The 21,878-nt window shown below is 40.2% G+C and overlaps 1 protein-coding gene across 8 annotated transcripts in view; it reads right to left on the reverse strand.

The window, feature by feature from the left end:
- tjp1a (tight junction protein 1a) overlaps nucleotides 1-21,494 on the reverse strand; it is a 53,615-nt gene extending 32,121 nt beyond the window's left edge. For all 8 annotated transcript variants that reach the window (XM_041942172.1, XM_041942163.1, XM_041942138.1 and 5 more), the window contains exons 1-3: nucleotides 21,085-21,494; nucleotides 1,149-1,205; nucleotides 14-138 (exon numbers count right to left, since the gene is read on the reverse strand). In XM_041942172.1, the coding sequence (XP_041798106.1) occupies nucleotides 14-138; nucleotides 1,149-1,205; nucleotides 21,085-21,108 (206 nt within the window). In that variant the 5' untranslated portion in view covers nucleotides 21,109-21,494. The remainder of the gene's footprint in view (nucleotides 1-13; nucleotides 139-1,148; nucleotides 1,206-21,084) is intronic.
- Nucleotides 21,495-21,878: the final 384 nt, after the last annotated feature.

The following is a 21,878-nucleotide window of genomic DNA, read 5'->3' on the forward strand; positions in this document are numbered from 1 at the left end:
GACAAAGACTTACTGTAGCAGTCCCTCTGCAGGACCTCCTTTCAGCACATCAGATATCACAATGGACGTCTCCCCACTCTGGAAATGAGGGTTGTCTCGCCCGCCTGAGATGGCAATACCAAACCCAAAGCCTGGGGCCTATACACACAGGAGTTACTGATTACTGACTGACAAATACATTAGACTTGTCACAAGCTTTGCTGTAAACAAAAACAGGCTAGAAGGCACTCTGGAGGCTAATTATCAATGAAACTGTTATTTAAGTAAAATAATGTAATGTGTTTTATGCAAGTTCCGCATTTGAAAGTTATTTTTCTAATTTTCCAATAAGTTTTCAATGCAGGTTTTGAGGACTGCTGTGTTTTATACAGCCAGCACAGAGGGAGTCAGCCATGTGATGTAAATGGCTAATCATACAACCACAACAACACAGGAGAGCTGAGAACCGCAGGCCACACTGGGCCACTCCTTCAACCTCAATAAAGCCGCTACTAATTAGATTACAGCAAGCAGGCCAGTCTAGACAGGTGCTCTTCACAATCCAGTACTAGTACTACTGTCTCAAAGCAAAGTACATTCAGAAATTCAACATACAAGACAATGAGTATATTCATTTATAAGCAATCTCTGGGGGAAATATGGCTTTGAATAGTCTGACAGTTAACCTGATGATGCTGATTGCGCCAAAGGAGGTAATCAGTCATATACACCGATCATACTGAGGTTAGGAGGTTAGTACAATCTATCATAATTATATGTGACTTTAAAAGGCACAAAAAGCACATGGAGTAAAACTATCATCCCTTTCTTTCACTGAAGTTGTGTTAAGGAGAAGAGTATGTTGTCAGCAGGAAGGAAGTAAAATGAAGTAGTAAGGAAGTGGATGCTGATTTCTGTCTTCCTTAGCCTTGTTTCCTGCCATCTGGGTTCCTTGACTATTGTTTCTGTTCCACACATCCTGCTGCTACAGCTGGCCTTCTCAGTACAGAGAGAAAAGAGATGTATGGGCAGAGGACAGAGAGGAACAGAGAGGAAAAAGCGAAGAACACACAAGACATAGTGAAGGATTACGGTGCCAGAAACAGGCAGGGAGAGAAAAAAAGATGAGAAAAAAGGGGACAGTGGATTGAAGAGCTGTAAACACTTACCCTGTGAAGGGTCACTGTGTGCTGTTCCCATATGACCGTTTCCTCCATCGCTGCACTCTGAAACAAAAGAGGCAAAGGATCAGTATCTTCAGGTTAATTAATTAGGCATACACGTATCCAAATGTTATCTATTACAATAACCCTGCAAATACAGTCTTTATGAAGCTTATAATGCTCCTTTCCTGTAGATTTTGAGCCAACTCTATGGTTATTTTTAAGCCGTAGTTAGTGGTGCTGTTGTATTGGACTGCATTATATTGAACTATAATATATATACTATATTGAATGAGGGGTGCAGCCTCAAAAATGTTCATAGTTAACACCTCTCTGAAAGTGTTAAGAAAAAGGAATCCTTGTAAGTGGCTATCAAAATACATAATGTGGGTTTTCATTGAACTGTATATAAGACGACAGCCTTCACAGTTATCTTACTCTCCTCCAGATGTGCTTCACATTTCGAAAAAACAGCTTAGAACATGATTCAACCAATTAAAACTGCAGATAATAATAACAGGTTTTATAATATGTGATCTTCTCTTATGTATGCATTTAGCAGTGTTTTTTCTGTCCCTATAAAGACCTGGAATACTAACTCATTGAGGGCACATCTAACCAGCTTGAAGACATAATAACATACACAAACTGTCAGTGACTCATTAAATTCTGCTACAAATCAAAACAAAGGTTATATTTAGCTGTAGGTAAGATTGACAGCTAAAAATTACATGTACATTTAGAGCTTCAATATCCTGTTCAGTTTCAGTCAACAGAGTTGTTTGGCTACCAGCAAGGTACACTCTATTGCTTATTTGCACAGCTAAGTCCTGAGTCCTAAAGGTCTACATGTGAGAAGATTATGAATGACAGCAGCGTGAGTAAACAGCCGGCAGAGACAGACTGAGGTTCAGAAGACTGAGTGAACATTCCTATTCCTGGCTGGGTCATCTGAGAGAGCTGAAGCAAAGACGGTATTTAGCTGCTCCTCTGACCTGCCACACTGGATTAAACTGATGCTACACAGGGATCTTTTGCTTTCACTCATTCTCTAATTCAGTTACATCACACAGGTTTGTCATATGTACAGCACTCATCTTTTAGTAAAAGCTTTTTAATTTTATTCATGTGCCAGTCTGTCAGTGTTTCATTTTGATACTGGCTACTCTATAAAAAGCTCAACAAATGTGATAATGTTACTACTATTAGGTCAAACATATACTCCTCAATTTGTGTCTCAAAGCACTGTTTTTCTCAGAGTGCTATGCACCCATCTTTTAAATTACAGATTTACTCTGCGTCCCTCCAGCTGATGAAGTAACGCTGCTGTCCAGTCTGTCTGCCTTCAAGGAGTGATGGTACAGCTGTCTGTGGCAAAGTGCTGAGCACAGTGCAATGTGGCAGGGGAAGGAAGAGACATAAACACCACCACACGTGGCAGGGTGCTCATTTACTACAACTTCTATAATCAGCTTTCTAAAATAACACACCATGTCATCTGTCCACCCTATCATCGTGATAATCTCACTCCCTCACCCCTTAATCATCACCTAATCCCCAAACCATCTCACCCATCATCTTCGACATCATCATTATCATTACTGTCATCACCTTCCTTTAACCCAACTACACTGTGCACAGGAGGTTCACGCTGCAATGCTGCCAACTGCATGTGATGAGGACACAAACTAAGATCCAACTGATGAGAGTATGTTGTGTTTGTTGACAGGCCACATAATACGGAGGAATTCAGCCGTTTTAAAAATATACAACATAACACTAAGGAGAAGACATTTCCTAGATAGTTAAATTTTTTTAAACATAATAAAAATAAACTTTGTTAGTTGACTTTAGAACAAGCAGTTAACAAGCATTTTAAAATGAATGCTTGAGACATAAAACTCTTTGTAGATTATGCGATCAAAATTAAATTAATTGCCTGTTTTGAATAATTGATTAGAGTCATTTTCCAAGCAAAAATGCAAATGTGAGCTTTTACTGCATTTCTTTGCATCTTAAAATATAATAAACTTCACTGTTGATAGAACAAAACAAGCAATATAAATACGCCATCTTCGTCTGTGGGAATTGCAGTGTGCATCTTTTCAGTATTTTCTAAGATTTAAATTTAAAACATTAACATTTAATGCAATTGATTGATTCATCAGACAGATGAATCAATACCGTCAATCCAAAACTTGATTTTTGTGCATATCCACATTAAAGTTAGAAGTGATTTGAGTAGTTCACGTTTCCCTAATAACCTTTGTTTTAATGAGTAATGGTATTTAACTGTGACCAACAGACTATTACAACTCATGTAAGCACACAGCATGAGGGGAAAGGCCATTCAAACATTTGACAAATAGAAGAGAAGATGCCCATAGATTAACTCCTTTAAATCCATTTATTTGGCCGATGTTTCAAAGCAAGGTGATGTTGACACGGCTATGATTTTGTTTTGACGCAGGCTGCTCATTTATTTGAATGAGTCAGTCCGTCAAGGCAGTGGGGGTGCCAATTCAGGGGACTCCAACAAGACAACACCGGGACGCCTGGCAAAAAAAGTTGCACTAGGCTCAAATTCTGCTACAACTCATCTGGCAACGAGCTGTGTTGACCACCCACAAACACTATCCAGCTGCACATGTTCGCGCAACGATTACTTCGTACCTCGTGGTTGTCTCTATGAAAGATAAAATACTTGCAGCCAGTTGTAAAATCAAGTAATATGTCAGTATTACAAACAGGTCACTTCTGTCTGAATCCCAAACCTAAGTATAGGCCTCCTGTTGGCACTACACTTACTGTACTTCTCCTAATCTGGGTTTGTGCTTTAATCACTGTTCAGTTCAGTTGGACTGAACCTCTAGAATACACAGTTAACCCTCTGACCCCAATTTCCATGGCAGCTCTGTGTGGATGTTATTTATGTCTATAATTGGCGCAGAGGGCTTGGGTGTTCCCCCTCTCTATTCCCCCTGTCTGCCCCTACCACTCCCACAGCAATGCCACTATTGTGTGAAGAGACCTGACCCATTTAACCACGGCTCCCCCCGACATTCCCAAACACATCCATTCCTCTAAAGTTTTTTGTGATATATTCATCCATCCGTTCATCCATTCATTCATCCAACAGTCCAGGCAGACAGAGAGGGGGCTACGCCATGAGAAACAACGACATGCTGGGGTCATGTGACCAGGCGGTCAGGCATGCAGGTGGCCTTGTCCTTGAACTGTGGGTTGCACTGATAAGCAGGGAGAGGGAGGAAGAGGATGAGAGCAAGGCTGTGGGCTGCTTATACAACTTACATATATGGTACCAACAGACAGGGATTCATAAAACTGTAGAGGATGACATAGACCCTTTTATTCTCTACTCCCTTGTCTCTTTCAGCCTCTCACAAATACATCCTCCATACCTAAACCCCCTAAAACACTGGTCAGACACACACACACACACACACACACACACGCACACACAAGCATGCACGCACACGCACGTGCACACACACACACACACACTATAAAGAGAGGGCTTACAGTATGTGAGAGTGTATGAGGCAGAAGGGTGTAGATGTTCTTGCACGATAAGAGGCCATAGGTCAGGTGTATGAGTCATAGGAGAAAAAGGAGACGTGTAGATTAATACGATGGCTTCAATTTAGTTTCAGATTAACATCTGAGTGGGTAACTGGGGGTAACAGAGAGTGACTTTATGTTAAATATACTACATATTGCTGCACGTCATCATATTAAAATAATTCATTTACAGTAACTGCTCATTCTGCTGCTCGATTTGGGAGTATATATATATAAAAGGGAGTATAACAATATCACACATATTTGTATTTTTAATGGTGCAAAGGTGGATATGCAGTTTTGTTCATTTTGTGTGCAGTAAAAGCCCCACCCCTGACAGATACACATTATACATTGGTTTGTGAGACAATCTGGTTTGGACTGTGGTTGGATATAAATTCCCATCATCTGTTTTTATCTAAAAAAGCAGGCTTTCTACTGATGAACACATCCGTTAAATTGGTGACAGCAAAGATGGTTAAGGAGAGAGAACCTGTCTGTCTCGTAGGCTTAGAATATTTACTCCACTGGGACAACAGCTTTGACTCTCAGATGAGATTATTACTGTAATTAATCACTGCAATGTGAAGAGATGATTAACAGGCTGGCTAAGTGTGAGGTATAAGCAGGTTAGAAAGCAGACAGTAACAGAGCACAAGTCAGGTGCAAGCTTAGTTTTATCATATGAGAAGAAAACAATTTACTTTAAGCCAGTGAATTTCAACAGCTAATTAAAATGTGATGTGGATGGGGAAAGGAAGAGGGCAATGTGGTCCTATGTTTGATAAAACTAAAATCCACAAAGAGGAATTTTCTGTGGAAAAGATCTTAGAGGCTGTAGCTCAGTGTCACATGGTAATTTGGTTATCTTGGGTATTTTGTTACAGGAACATTTTAGTCATCACGCAAAGGCAAAGATCACAGAACATGTGGGGCCAAAACAAACATGAACGCAAGTGTGTGCAAGTGTCTCATTTTCTGGAGTAAAGAAATAATAAAAATACTGGCACGAACAAAAGATGAGGTTTATCTCTGAAGTCACAGAATTGTGTGAAACAATGGTGTGCTTGATGTTGCACAAACTGACGGCAGCCTAGTGTATTTATACATCCATATTAGTCAGGCTTGAGCTCTGGCCAGCAAGGCCCTGGGCTGGGAAACAAAGAGCAGCCACCAATCACACACATGTGTGTCTACTTGTCCGTGTGCACAGACACACACACACACACACACACACACACACACACACACACACACACGATCTAACACTACAGGGCCTCTTTGTTCAAGCTACAGCCAGCCTGGCTTGGCCCTGCCTGGCCCACCATAACTAACAGTCCAGTACAGATGATAACAGCTCACTCAGGCTCTTCAAAGGCAGAGACTAATCCAGCTCTTTGGGGCATACTGATGAACTGACTGGAAATATGAGTGATGAAAAGGACATTAATAACCTACTGCAGAAAGCTACGATAAATAGGGTCCTGCCAAGCATGCAAGCCTTCAACAGATACCTCTTAGTCTCCATAGTCATCACACATGTTCACATTTACATAGGATCTGCATAAAATGTCAACATTTAAAAACATTTAGCCATAAGTAGCCAAAAAACATGTGGACATACCCAAGTTGAGGACATTGAGTACACAATAATAGTCAAACACACCCTTAACAACCTTACAAAGGTAGTTAAGGGTGTGTGTAAAAGGAAAATTGACAAAGCGGCAGATGACCATGAGGTCATCTTATGAGTAAAGTCATGAGCTGAGAGGAGGCTTAGAAGAAGCACAATAAAAGCTCTTTATCAGTGCTTTGCCAACAAAATTGTTGTCCACTTGTCCATTGCTCACCTCCTCCCTTCATCGAACCTCTGAACCACAGGAATGCTTCATGCAGTGGGCATATCAAAAACAGTCTAAAATGCAGTTTTTGACAAACTTACACAGGATGAAAATGTGGGAGGAGTAAAGACAAAACTGACACTTCTGCCTTTGAGAGTGAACAATTCATTATTCACATCAGATTATTCTGAGGTATGGAGAGAAATAGTGAGCAATGAGGCTGCAGCAGCGAGTGTCTAGAGATGACGACAAGTGTGAGGTAAAATCCTGACAAAGCTTTAGGTCAGTGTGCCTGCTCTTCTCTGATAGCCTGAGGCAGGATGTAAGCAAGAGCAGCCACAGCACCCACAGGAAAACACTCCACTTCCTGTTTGCAGGAAATTGCTTCAGCTTCCAGAGAAATCCCTGTGCTCACTATTCAAAATTCCTCCTACTATAGCTCACCTCATTAAACGACCTGAAACCTAAAGAATGCACTACTCTAGAGGGCAAGAGGTTGATTCATCTCATTCTGTTTTGATTCAAATACACCAAGGTCACACTGTTGGTCCTAGTTTTATTCTTCATGGCTATCAGCCACTAATGTAAACGCACACAAGCACAACCTCAATAACAAATACTCATCGGAATTCAGCTGTTTATCGCACAAATAAATAGAGTTAATATGTCGTTCTGGTGTACTGAGCTCATAAACACTGCAGCCAAACCTGGATAGATGCATTTATTAGAAGACAGTCAAGAGAAGCTGACAATAACATTTAGACTGGCATCTCCGATAGAACCACCACCCTGTACCAGCAGCTCTCCCAGTCACTGGGGCAATTGTGTCCATGGTAACTGTATCTCTCCTCTGACTGGACCCAAAGGAAAGAGTGGGGCAGCAGTACACTCAAACAACACATAATTAGAGACACACGCACATGCTCTTTCTGGAGGGCAAGCACTCAACAGCAAACACATGCAAATGCATCAAAGCTACTAATGTAAGGCTTTACATTCTGTCTTTCAGATTAGCGTGTACTGTGCTGTCATATGAAATGCATGCGAAGTAAAGGACCCAACGAAAGATCTATCGACACCTTCAGTATTTAACAGATGAACCTGCCCTGTTGTGACAGTGTTGAGAGGAGAGAGGTCTGCAAGTGGGTGCACACACGGGTGTGCAGATGAGGGCAAGTAGCCAATAGGCAGATGACGACGATGATGATGCAGAGCCTCAGTCGGCAATGATGTGCTGTTGTGCTGACGTGCTCAAATACGCTTGAGTTAATTAGTCTCAAACAGCAGCTCTACTCTGTCATACAGCTCCCTGAAAACCCCTCCATCAGGACTCTCCTCAACATAACACATGTGCATGCACGCACACACGTACACACACGTGCGTGCACACACACACACAGACACACACACCTCTGACTGAAAAAAAAAATCTGTCACAGAGTCACTGCTGGAATACTGAGGGTAGGAATAAAATACAAAACCTATAATCCAGGCTTTTGGATTAAAACGTTAATCTGAGCCATGCTTCCCACTGAGGTCTACTGCTGTTGTCTCATGAAAGCAGACAAGAGTGAAATGGATAGATGGATGGATGGGTGGATGCAGAACTGAGAAGAGTGTCATGTCAGTAAGCATGTTTCTTAGAGGACAGATCTTTCACGTGCCTCTGTCTTACTGTTGTTGGCTGTCAAATATCTGATGAAAAATATTTTCTCACAGGTAGATGAAATTGTGGTTGTGGTAAAATCTGCCAATAATGACCCCAGATACTTGCAATTTTCTTACTTATCTCCCATCACCTTTGTGCAGTTTCAGATTGGTACAAAAATTCTAACCCAGATTTACAATTCCATTCTATCCCACACAAGTTAAAAACCACCATTTAACCAGGAGGTATACAAGATATACGTCTTTGGACAACCTTAGTACATGCACAATCAAGATTTTATAAGGATGATATCATATGTGCAGAAAATTGGCTCTATCAATCAGTTAGTCTCATCAAAGACTCCTTTGATGAATTACTGATTCAAATCATCACCACACAGTGACATATAGGTATCTTTTATTGATAAAGAAAGAAGAACATTGATATTGGTTCAGTACTCCCTCACTCGCTCCCAGAATAGAGGTGTTACAATCAAAATAAGGAAAGAAAAAGGATCAACCCATCCCCGGTTCTTGGTAGTTGTTCATCAAGGGACTAATTGTCTAAAACTTTGTTTTTATGTATTATGCTCAATGTAAATATACTCAATGCAAAATAAGAAGTCATTTTATTCTGCAGACATGAAGAATATTATTTTAACACAATGCAGCTCCACAGAACAGATGTGCAGCAGGCTGTTCACTGCTATCCACTGACTCAGACACAAAGCTAGGCTAGGCTAACATTTCATGTGCAGCTTATCCAGCAGCAAAGTCATCCGAGCTCAACCACACGAATTGTTCTTTGCCTAGAGAGACAGGCAGTGTTGAGGTCAAAGAGGAGAGCAGTAACTTCTGGTGGGATTCTGACTTTACACTTTTGCACATTCCTTCCCTTTGGTTTAGTTCAAGCTGTGGGTCTCTCACAAACTTCAAAGTTTGAAATAGCCTCTTGGACAGTGGCTCCCACTCTGGGGAATGGGGGGCCCCTATCATAAGAGTGATACATGTACTTCAGGGGTGGAAGATGTTTTGCTAAAACACAGTTTTATTTTTCTCCTTTGGAGTGTGTAGGTGGAGGAAGGTTGATAAAGGTCCAAGACTGGCATGGCCAATAAAATATATCTAATATGTCTGTACCTACCGTGCTCTGTCAATTCAACCAAATTCAACAACCTAAAAAGGTGTCATTTTGGTTGTGCTCTTGGTTGATTAGAAAGTTGTGGAAGGAAACAGCTTCATATGTAGAACTTGGCAGTTTTGATATATCTAACAGCCGCTGTTATCAGCATATACTGGTGAATCACACTTTACTTATTTATTGGAATCCTTATGTATATTGGCAGATATGAAGGAGTGCATACTGGTGGGGAGTACTGCAAGCTGTAAGGAGACACAGGTTCAGTGTTGTTTGTGGAGGACTGTATATAGACATACACATACAAAACATGCATAAACACGTATAAAAACATAGACACACTCTACATTTGTGCTTTGTTTTTGTGTCTGTGGAAACAATCTGTAAGCCAAGGCATTCAGAATGATAACCAGATCCAGCACTGGAACCTTTCGAATCAGCCAATCACCGTACACACGACTATCAGTATGCCCACCCTTCCCCGCCCATCACACACAGACACACACTCTACAGGAATGTGCAGATAAGGAGACAAGGCCCAACTCTCTCACTCTGCCTGTTTCTCATTCCAAACGGTTTCCCTCACCGTTTACTCGCCTCACTCTCTGGATCTTTCTGCCTCAATCTAAATCTTTTGTCCTTTACACTTCTTATATCTCAATGACAAAGAACTTAAAATAAAAGCAAGGTCAGAGAACAATACAACAAAATTAATGTGACAATATAGTGTCTTGGCCAATTTAGTATTAGGGAACAAAAAACAATCATCAATCACTGTATCAACAAGTCTCAAGGACTGTGATGGTGAGGCAAAAAGATGAATGGTCTTGCAATGATAATTACAGAAATTACTGTGGTTTGTAGAGTTTCAGATACGTTAATGCTGTATGTGACTGCCTACAATTAACAGAAGCCATGTGTTGTGATACCAACTCTATGAATCCTTTGCTGACCTAAATTTACTTGTAATTGAATCCTGTGTAATTAGACTGATTAGCCAAAATGACCCTTGACATCTCACCAAAAGTTTAATCAAGCCATTAACCCAAAGACTTGTAGTCCAGAATCGACATTAATTAAACTACATATTAGAAATGTGGCAACAAGAGAATGAAAATATATTGAACTGATGTTTTTAAATCATATTTAGGCCATGCTGTCCCACCATAGCCATGGTTACACTTAACCTAAACATCAAAGTAAAACAAAAACAAAAAGGATGGTGCATTGACACCCCTGTAGCACTAATGGTCGGCTCCAAATCCTTGTCCTTATATGTAAATCTTTTCTTGGCTTTTAATTAACAATAAAATCAGTTGGAGGACATATCAGCATGGAAGAAACTGTGGAAATCCCAACTTTTCATGGCAACATTCCAAGTGAGCAGAGGTTGTTAAAGGACAAAAGACAAACGCACAGGGTTCAAAGGGTTATAGGAGTGTCAGTGCTGTGAACATTAAGAAACAAACACATTCGAATTCTTGGGTTTGCAAATGATGCTTTCCATTAAGGATGGGTTTGACAGTGATGGAATTCACTGTACCTCACAGGCAAGCAGGAATACACACACAGACACACAGAGACAGACACACACACACATTAAACAAAGCAAGGGTTCTTTCAGTCTGCTCATGTTTGCCTTCCACCACAGCACACACAGGATGACTAAAATTAGCTACTACCAGTAAGGACAAATGTAGAGTCTCGTCTGCCACAATGTATCAGCAAAAATTATACATGATCATGGTGATAAGAGCAGCAGCATTTGAGTGTCCAAATATAAACTTGGAGCAGGCAGTTTGAATATTTGACACTGAAGTAAAAACATGACGCCTTAATTGCCAGTTGCAAAAGATCTTTCAAACTACGCAACTCTGAACCACAACTCATAGTCTGCAGAGTCACATGGTGCCATAAAACAAGGGGCCAAACCCACTCAATGGCATTCCCAAGCCTTCTGAGGACTTGGCTACAATAGGCATGTTGTGGGACAAAATCTATAGTGAATTAATGAGTTACTGTTGGAGCGGCCATTTTCCCAGGACTTAACTGGCAACATAATTACCATTCCCCCAAGAGATGAGACATAGGGAGGGGGTGCATGCATTCTTTAACAAGATGCAAAAGCACACAAAGATAATACGTAAATGACTTCTAATGACATCTAAAAAAGGACTCCTTAGCACTCCTACCAGAAAGGAAGCTTACACCCGCTGATGTACCTATTGCACTAACTACAATGTGCAAAGTATGAATGTTGCAAATCTGATGAAGCCTTATCATCTTGTTATTCCGTAGTGTACACATAGTAAGTGAGTGAACATCATTAGTGTTTTCAGAGGGCTGGCAACAGCAGGCTACAGGAATGAGGGAAACACATCCATACTGTAGTCCAAGTCCTTTACTTTTCAGTATCTGCAGATAGCAGTCAGTATTGTTTACAGCTGCATAGAGCAGTTATCTTCAAGCGGGCCCACATTAAGCAATTTATATAAGACTGACAGGTGAACAGATTTATATTAAGAAAATACAGTACGTGCATCAAAGCTTTTCTTTGATCGCTTTTTATAGTATTTGTGTAGTGTCTTATACTATTGTTGATACCTATGAAGAGAAAAATGCTTTGAGCCACAACAGTGGCACTTCAGAGGTGAAACATCTGCAAACTGGCACAGAATAGACTCAAAACAATGTGGCTCTCCTTCCAACACTCATTACCCCTCACTGTCATACTGAAACTGCTGGCTGCTGTTTGTTTATTTTGTGTTTTTACTTCCCTAATCCACACTTCAGACAGGAGAAGAGGATGTAAAGGAGTGATAGGGTGTACTGTATCATTGAGTTTATTTTTAGTTACAGAATCACCCAGCAGTTACAGAATCATCTGATGCTCTATACCAGTGGTTCCCAACCCCCAATATAGCATGTATATACGTACACAGCTTCTAATTGTTTTAAACAAATTAGTGGGATATCATATTATATCAATGTTAAGTTAAATAATATAGGCCCATTGTCCATCATTCAGAATAAACAGTGCCCTGCAGATTTACAGATATCTAACCATGTAATATATAAACAGTGAAAACGATTAAATGCGCTAACAGTTAAATGTGTTTCTTTCATTTTCTTCAAAATTAAAATTAGCTTCTATTTACAAGGTACAAGGAAAATCAGACAAAACAAAACAAAAACATGTGTGCCTGCTGCTGATGTGGGGAGAGAGAGCTCAAACCGCAGGTCTGACTCAACTGACTGCTTCTCGTCTTGTTTTCATGTATAGCAGGGATGAAAGAGCCAGATCACACATGTACGATGTTGGGAACAAGTAATACCACAGAATAGTGTTAAGTCTGATTCTGGTTTGTTGGTCGGTCCAGATTCAATTGTCTCAGACTGCATTGAGGGCTGAGATGGGGGTGGGGGGTGGAATTTAATAGGTGCACGACAACTAGATTTATATTGAGTAGACAAAAATTTCCTTTTATCAACAAGATGACATTGTATGAAGTAAAGCCAATTTAGATCTCAAAGAGAAGCAAATTCTCTTGTCAGGAGTATGAGATCTGGGAAATTTACACACATCTACTGCTAGTGATGATTGTGCCTTGTATCATCTGAGGCAGCAGACAGCGTCTTCCACAGGCTGATAATTCTGCTTCCCAGACAGAAATGACAGTGATACACTCCCAACACTGCAAAAGATAAGCAAATTAACACAGAGCTGTGTGTATGTGTGTAAAGGCATGTAGGGCAACAAGCCTTGGGATGAATCTGTTCCAGCCTCTTTCTCTCTTCCCGAACCAGCTGAGCCACGGCTGCCACATGCACTCTCTCTCTCTCTCTCCCTTCTTCCCCTCTCTCTCACTGTCTCGCTCTCTCTCTGTCTCTCACACACAAAACACCCTATGTCAAATCCCCTGTGCCTGCAGTGGGAATGATAAATCCCTGCAGAGACCTGCCCTGCCCTGCCAGAAAGGATGCAGGGCTGGGTTGGAGTGTCCTAGCTTTGCTAGGCTGGCTTTTTGATAAAGACCAAGGGACTAACCAAGACTGTGGGTTATATGACATTTCCATCCATTCATGTCAGTTAAGAATATCAGCAAGTGAAAGGTTGTGGATCATTTTATTCCAGTGGCCCACATGTTTCCTCAAACCAAAGTGTAGGTAAAACTGATAATGAATCACAATCGAGTCTTCTTGAGAGACCTCTATGATAAAATATTTAGACTTTGTCAGGTCAATATCAGTGTTCAGCCACTCATACATCAGAAAAATATGTTATGGACTTCCTGCTCAGGCCCATCTCAGGTGTTTTTGGTTCTGCCCGCAACATCCTGCAAGTCAGATTCAAATATCACCAACAAATAAACATTTAGATTGCTGACAACTAGTACAATTTGGCACTGAAGATATAAACTGAAGTATGATTGATGATGATAATTTGACGACATGGTGCATACTTGTGTCATGTTTTTCAGAAACTTTGGTAAAAAGTGGAGAAATTTAAAGACAGTCAGAACCACACCCACGTAGGGTTGGGCAGTATGACAGCATATATTATGCAACGGTAGAAATGTGTCCAGAGATTTGGCAACACCGTTTTCACCACAGGAGCTATCCCTTAGGTTGTGTTTAAACACTGTCATTCACAGTGTATGCACTGCTGCTGTGCTACACAGTGAACGAGTGGATGTTTTGATGACACTGCACTGAGTGTAGCTGCTTCGTACTCTTTTCTGTTTGTCTGTGTATTGTTTTCCACTTTTTTATTGACTTTGCAGATACATGCAAATACATGTAAGTATGGATATAAACGCAACGACAGTCATCATTACAGGTGAGGCCTCTTCCTCCTCCTTTTGAACGCTCTACCCAGGCGCCACCCCTCATGTTAACCAAATGGAGTATTTCCAGTAAGTGTGACCGCATCTGATGGACGGAGTGATGGAGCTTGGTACAGTATGGTTATTTTAAACCATTTCTTCATTGAAATAACAATAACTATACCGTGATACAAAATTACATATACTGTAACAGAAGATTTTGGCCATATCACCCAACCCTGCACCCATGTTATTCAAGAAAATCACAGCTAGAGACCAATGACAGTCAGGCAAGTGGTGCATTCATCCAATAAAGTGTAGGCAGGGTTTATGTTGATGACTCAATGAAGCAGATAACTGTCAATCACCTATTGTATAGCCAACTTTGACTAACGTCCCCATTAAGATATGTTAGTCATGGCACTGCCAAACCAAGGCCACTGCTGGTCTTAACCAGAAAATTCTTCTTCAAGGACATTTGCTCCATCCTATTTTTCCGATGCATTTGAATTAAATTGAAATAGATATTAATGTGCTTTATAATATGCTTTTTAACATGAACAAGCCCAAGAGCCATAATGCCCCGATTATCAGAGGCAGTCTTTTTAAGATCTGCCATGTGACTCCGATTGTAGCTGGTGCATCTCTCCCTCTCACTCCTTCCTTTCTCCATTTCATTACCTCCAATAACCCCTCCTCACATCACCTCCTTCCTCAGAAGGCATTTTCTGTTTTCCTTCGTTTTCTCTCTCTGCTATCCACCTGCCTCCTGCTGTGTGTATCTGCCCTGGATTTCCCTCAAGGGATGAAAGGATAAGCAGGTCAGATGTCCTTGATAACTGCCGCACTCCAGAGTCCCCTGGCATTGAAACAACACAAACAGCTGCTTTCTCTTAATGTTTTTATCTTTACGCTGGAGGAGGTGATACTTGAATGCACAGTATGTCATTTCTGTCGCTAGGGGCCACTCTGATGATGTCGGGAATTTGCTTGGGATTATTGTTGTTATTGTCTTCATTGTTTAACAACCACCGTTGCTGATAAAAATTTATCTGGCGTGACTCAGAAATTGTCGCAGAATGTATTTCAGTTTTATTGACATTACGTTTAGCCATGCTCGCCAATTTCCTTTCTTGCTCTCGTAAGTATCATCTGGTGTTTCACGCATGGCCACGGACATGTGACCAAATGAAAAGCACTGCGGTTATGAATAAACTTAAAGATTTCTCTGGGTTTGAACATTGGATACATTTGGGAAAATGTAAGTTCACAATTCAAAAAAATGTATAACATAGGTCTAGTTGTTTTTAGACATTTTAATATGGATGTAAATGTTACATATGTGTGTTTAGATAACACTTTGATTATCACACTCCACTGTCTTCTCTAGTCACAATGACAATTCCCTTTAGTATATAGTATATAGTATATAGAATTCAGGCATGTGGACATAATCACACTTACTCTGTATGTGCTACTTCTCTCATGTTCTTGGACCTATGCCCAAAATGTCTGCAAATGCATACTTGTGTTCAGATCCAGACAGGTCACAACTGCAGACAAACTAGCCAAAAAATGAAGTCCAGCTGATCCAACAGGCACCCAGCTGCTGTCTTCAATGTGGGCAACTGGTAGCCCTCTCATCTTATACACAGAAACACGCCACACCTGCTCTCCTTAACAGTTGGGAGGATTCTGAATCAAGGGCCTGTGAGAGTGAGCAGGAATAAGTGACTAAGAGTGAATAAGAGATTGTGTGCTACACGTAGTATAGGTGCATCTATTTTGTTTTTACACTGAGGCAGCAACAAGATACTGAGGGTGAACTTTGTGGTTTTTGACCTGCTTCCCCGTGACATGATCGACCCCAGTTTTTACATTATTTGGTCTTTTCTTTTCCATTAATTAATTAATTAATTAATATCAATAACCCTTCTTATTCCGCCCATTGCATGCCTGACCATCTTCCATGAAGAGTTTCTCTTTTGCCCAATTATTACTTTCTGACATTTACATGGCAGCATGCCATGTGTGAGGTTCTCTGCTGACCGTCAATGTGCAGCTCAAAATTTATGACCATGCATGCAGACTGTATGCTTTGACAAATCTAGGGGGTTGCAATGGTATAATTTTCATGGTACGATAACCGTCTCAAAAAATATCACCCACAATATTATCCTTAAAGGCATGAAAACATTTTTTTTTTGTTGAACAATTGCTTAAATATAATTTCACAAAATATTATATCCTATATTGTTTTGATAACACTAATATGGTAGAACTCAATACCATAGATAAGCAAATGTATATGGTATATTAACTGTCAATTTTCATACCATGGTATACCGTGAAACGTTATACCATTGTAACCCTAGTGTGAATGCATCCAAACATGCAGATACTCAATGTAGTATAAAAAGAAGCATGAGCACGTCAGCTGTCTGTGTCCTTTTTGGACTGCTGTATATCCAGCCCTTCTTGAGGCCCTGTTATGATATTTTTTGAGAACGTTTTCCTGGTTGGACTAAAGTTGTGTGTAATGTGTTCAAATGTAAGCATGTGAAGCCCTTTGGGAAGTGTATCAACAGAAGATTGGATAACTGCTTTAGAAACGGATGGTGTAACTCCTTGTCACAGACACCAGACATCAGCTGTTTCATAGTCTGTTTATCACTTGCCACATCAGCTCTGATTCTCCAAAACGGACACAGAGCGTAGGACAGAGAACAAAAACACCACCAGGACTCTTTTCCTCTCCCTAGCACTTGGCCTCTAATTACATTTCCCTCCTTCACTGATGTAAATGGAGATGTGTAATCATCAAAGCAAAACAGAGGCTGTTCTTGGCCCACTGTCCAACTCTAATTAATACAACCTCCACCATCCAAATGCGTTTTCCACTTATTTCAGTCTGGCTTCTCAAAACACAAGTCTAAGGGCTGGAGGGACTGCCGATGCTCTAAATTATATTTCTTCTTCTTGTGTTGCCTTCAGAAAAATAAGCAGGAGTAGCTAAAGGCAAAATGCCCCCATTTACAGTAGTGAAAAAGAGTTAATGTCAGTGCTTCATTGGATTAATGTTGTTTTCCACTAGTTTGACATCAGTCAAATGATTTTATTAAAAAAAATAAAATGATTGATTACATTCATATTTACATGATAACATCAAAATATGATTGTTAAAATGGTAATAATAACTACCATGCTAAATATGTAAGCGTTATTATTCTGTCTTTAAATGATAACCAAATACATTTTAAATACAATTTCTTAGCAAACTAGCAGAGCCACACTGTCTTCTCTCTGTCTTTTAAACTGCTCTGACTCAGCATTGTAAAAATACTAACAGTCTCTGACTGTTTTTTTTTCTTAAACTGGAGGGAAAAGCCATTAATGGCAATAATACCAAAACATCCTTGTTTGGCTTGACAACATTTTAAATTTTGGCTGTGACTAACAGACTTACACCCAGCTTTAAAAACACTGTCCTTTCCTCTCTCCTTGGTACCAGAACAGGAACTTTGGCACCACACAGAAAGATATTTCCTTTCCCGTCCTCATAGAAACACATCCTCCTCTAAACGGCAATTACCATACACTGTTACTTTGTAGTGTAGATGATCATGACAAATTGAAAGGTAGCTTCAGTTTCATTTAGATTAGATTAGACAAAGTGTTTTATTTCTGTTCACCCTAATTGTTTTTGCCCAAGTTGTCGCAATTGAGTGAATGTTAAATACTCACTGAAACATCATACTAACCTAATGACACACTTGAAGTCACTACTAGCAATAACAGAATTACTGACCTCTCAGACATAAAGTCAACACACCCACAAATGTTACTCTATTCCTGATAGACAGCACTGCTACATTTTATTACTGTTTATCATTAACTGTAGCTTTATGTGGTGTGTGACTAATTGTGGTGTTATGACAGGTTATCACAACTTATCAGGTGGGAGTATTGAGCGGTGCACTGCAGTGAAAGCTAACACAAAAGTCAAGTCTTACTTGTTTCACCGATTATGTCTGACAATGCATGATGAAATCTGTTGTCACAAAATGTAGTCAGGGTGAGTCTGTCTCACTGGGAGCCACTCTGGATGCTTAATGTGTCTACTGTCTTTGCGCTCTTGGGTAGTCAGTGCAGTGATCCCTGGATAGAAGTTATTAGGTCTTGTGCTTCAAAAGAGACACAGCTCTACCAGGCTTTTACAGTTGGACAAGAACAGATAAAATACAAAAAACTTAGAGGACCATGTTTTGATAGAGATATTTCTTCTACTCTGGAAATCGACATTAGGAAAGGAAGGCTGCTTATAAAACAGTTGGGACACTGTGTAAGACTTCAATAAAAACAAAATGTAATCAAGTGATTCCAAGCCTATGTAGCAATACTCTGATAGAATCAAGTGTTTCACAAAGTGTTGAACGTCGACACATTCTACCCAATCATGACACTATCACCTGTTACCAATTATCCCGGCATTTTGAGCAAAAATAGTATTCCACACAAACACACACACACACAGAGCGCCTCACCCTCAAATGACTGTTAATAGTTCTTGTAGACTTGTGATATGCTAGTAGCTAGCTTCACCTCCTTCACTGTAGTTGAGAGTGTACTTGTTCTTTAGCCTGGCTTGTAGCTAGTAACTAGTCACTGTGGAGAGCGGAGACAGTAACTAGTGGGGAGCATCGCAACCCCTACCGCTCAGCTGAAGAAGGATGGCAGTAAGATTCTTTTTCTTTTTTACCAAACCACAACTTAACCAGTCAGTTGTTGCTTTTCATTCAATTCAGAATAAGCATATATTTACAAAAATCAATGAAGCCGATGTGGTAAAACATTAAATATACTGTCTTTGTGCTGTTTTCAATTTAATATATCTCAAAAACGATTAGCAAATGATCATTCTGTTGTATTTAAGTTTTTCACAGCATCCCAATGTTTTTGGAATCAGGGTTATATATATTGAGTAATGCAGAGGTTAGCTTGGAAAAGGACAGGATTTTTGTTTTCTGCCTTTTAAAAACACATATTCATGTGTATGAGCAGTTATAAGCCATATTTAGCCTTCCTTAAAGTTATATGAAATAGATATTCATCACTTGAACAACATGACTACAAAAGCATTTAGTGTTTCCCCATCATAAAATTAGTAAGCACACTAAACACATCAAAACCGAGTTGCCACAACTGCTCATAAGCAAGAAGGCAACATGACTTCTTCTACTCATACATTCCTGCTTTCATCCACCTGATAATAGTCTGCTCTATTCTCATTTGTAGTGTCATCAGAGCTGATGTTAATCTACTATTAATGCAAACCTAACACTCGTGGCTGCTACTTCAAAACTGTTCACAAACACAATTCAGGAAAACTTTCATTCGGAAGCAGCAACAGGAAATTTTACTTTAATTACTCAGGCAATGCTAATTCATTGCTTGTCTGCATTTTTCAGCACTTTTTTATTTATCTGTTCAAGCTCTGCTCATCGCTGATCATGTTACTGCAGAGCATTACTGAAAAACAATGTAGGAAACTATCCTAGACACAAGTTTCCAAGACTGTAGAGGATGAAACAAAATTAATAAGGGAAGACTGGAATTACTAATAAGCACATTCAGAACTTGGCTCATTACTAACTGTAAGCATACTACAGTAGTAAGTTTTATGTCAAGGTGTGACCGAGGCCAGCATAACGTCATCAGCGGACATGACGGAGCTGGTTTCGTCTAACTGGAACAACCGACCTAACCTGAATATCACCACCTCTATTAAACAAACACAGCAAATTCCTCACTTGTCAAACTGAAAAAAACCCTTATAGAGAAAAGACAGTACATGCTCTATACTGTTTTTCTTCAACACCTGACCTGACCTAGTTTTCAACATCTTCTGAAGGAATGCTTCATTCATGACTTACAATCTAAGATATGAATATAAAATGACACCTGATAACATACAAAGCTCAAAAGATACTCATCCAGCTGTTTTTTATTGATGACTCAACACCAGTTCCACACACCTGGAACAGTGCTGCAGGTGAAAACAATATGTTAAGTTTGTGGTTCTCCAAATTGGGCTTCAGGGATCACAACTGGCACTTGACAAGTGAGTGAACAAATGCCAAGAAATTCAGAAAAGTTTAATTTAGGTTTACTTCAATCACAAAGTTATTGGACTAACAATGATTACACTGGGTAACAGGTGGCTATTTATCTATTAATGTTATCACCACCGTACTAACAACATAGGCAGTTTTCATAAGTCTTTCACAAAAAACAACCTACCACAAAAACAAAAACCTAAAACTAAAAATATTCTTAAAATGGACTTGACCGAGTTCAGTTTGTGGTCTACTATATTCTGGGGTCCCTGACGAGTAAAAAGGGGCCTTGGATGGTTTCCTGCCATTGCTAATAAGCGATTAAGACTGCGATTGTAGATATCAACAGGTAGCTGAGCTGAGAACTGCTATGATCACAGTTGGGTGACTTGTCAGTGACAGCTTATCAACAGTAACAGCCAGTATAAGTCAGATAATTTTGAACCTAGCACAGTAGAAACAGCATGGCTAGCTGCAGGCTGCGTCAGTAAGTGTAGATTTCAGAAAAACTCCTGAGCAAAACACACTCACTCACTCACTCACTCACTCACACACTCTCTCTCTCTCTCTCTCTCTCTCTCACTCACTCACTCACTCACACCACCACCATTGAGCATATTATACTACTACTACGAATAGTCTTTAAGTTATATGGCGGCAGAACAATTACCCCTTTTTTTTCCTATTTTAGCCAGTGTTAGCTTCTCACTTTACCATTCACATTACATAAGCCAGCGGGTACAACGTTAGAACAAAACACTTCACTTCAATTTTATCCGGCCAGGTACCCACCTTATTTGACGCTTTGGAAGACATTTTACACTCCTATTCCGTTCCAAAAGTGGCAGGTTGAAAGTTGTCTGTGTCTTTGTTTTGATAATCACTTGGGTGAGTGCGCTATTTTCCTTCCAGTTGAATTTTCGCCCAGCTGCCGCCACGCCGGGCTACGTTGTTATTTTATTTTATCCAGGACGACGGGAAACATGTCACGAAAAGCCGTGTGGAAAGTCCAAAGTTCATTATTTTATCTTCGTTGCCTGACACGCTAACGTTAGTACAGTTAGGTATCGGATCATGGAAGAAACTCGGCCTGGAAAAAAGCAAAAAAGACCACCTTGCTTTGACGTTTCGTCGCTAACCTCTGGATGAAAAGTTGGGAAGAGTAGGCATCACTCGGACGGTGTACTGCAATGGCAGGCTGAGTAAACCTCTCCCAGCTTTCGGCTCTGTGAGCAACGGCCGTGTCGTGTCTGTGCGGAGTGGACCATTTCAAGTATGGAGGGGTGCATGACTCTGGAAAAACGGGGGCAATATCCATTTGACCGAAAACACTCTTCTTATAGTGAATTTTTCTGTCGCTACGTGATACTAATTACTACTACTTCATCATTAATTTTGTTAAATTCCTATTATCTGTATATTTTTATCGCGGCTGAAAAAGGGCCCGCCCCTGTTATCTAGTGGAATAAACAGTCCGGGATACAATAAGGAGAAGCGACGCCGCTGTCCCTGCTGATGCTGAATGCTCACTTTCACTGTGCGATGGGAGTGAATGTTGTGTTGGTATGTTACACAAGGACAACAGT

This window comes from Chelmon rostratus, chromosome 1, assembly GCF_017976325.1.
Source record: "Chelmon rostratus isolate fCheRos1 chromosome 1, fCheRos1.pri, whole genome shotgun sequence".
NCBI classification, from domain to species: domain Eukaryota; kingdom Metazoa; phylum Chordata; class Actinopteri; order Chaetodontiformes; family Chaetodontidae; genus Chelmon; species Chelmon rostratus.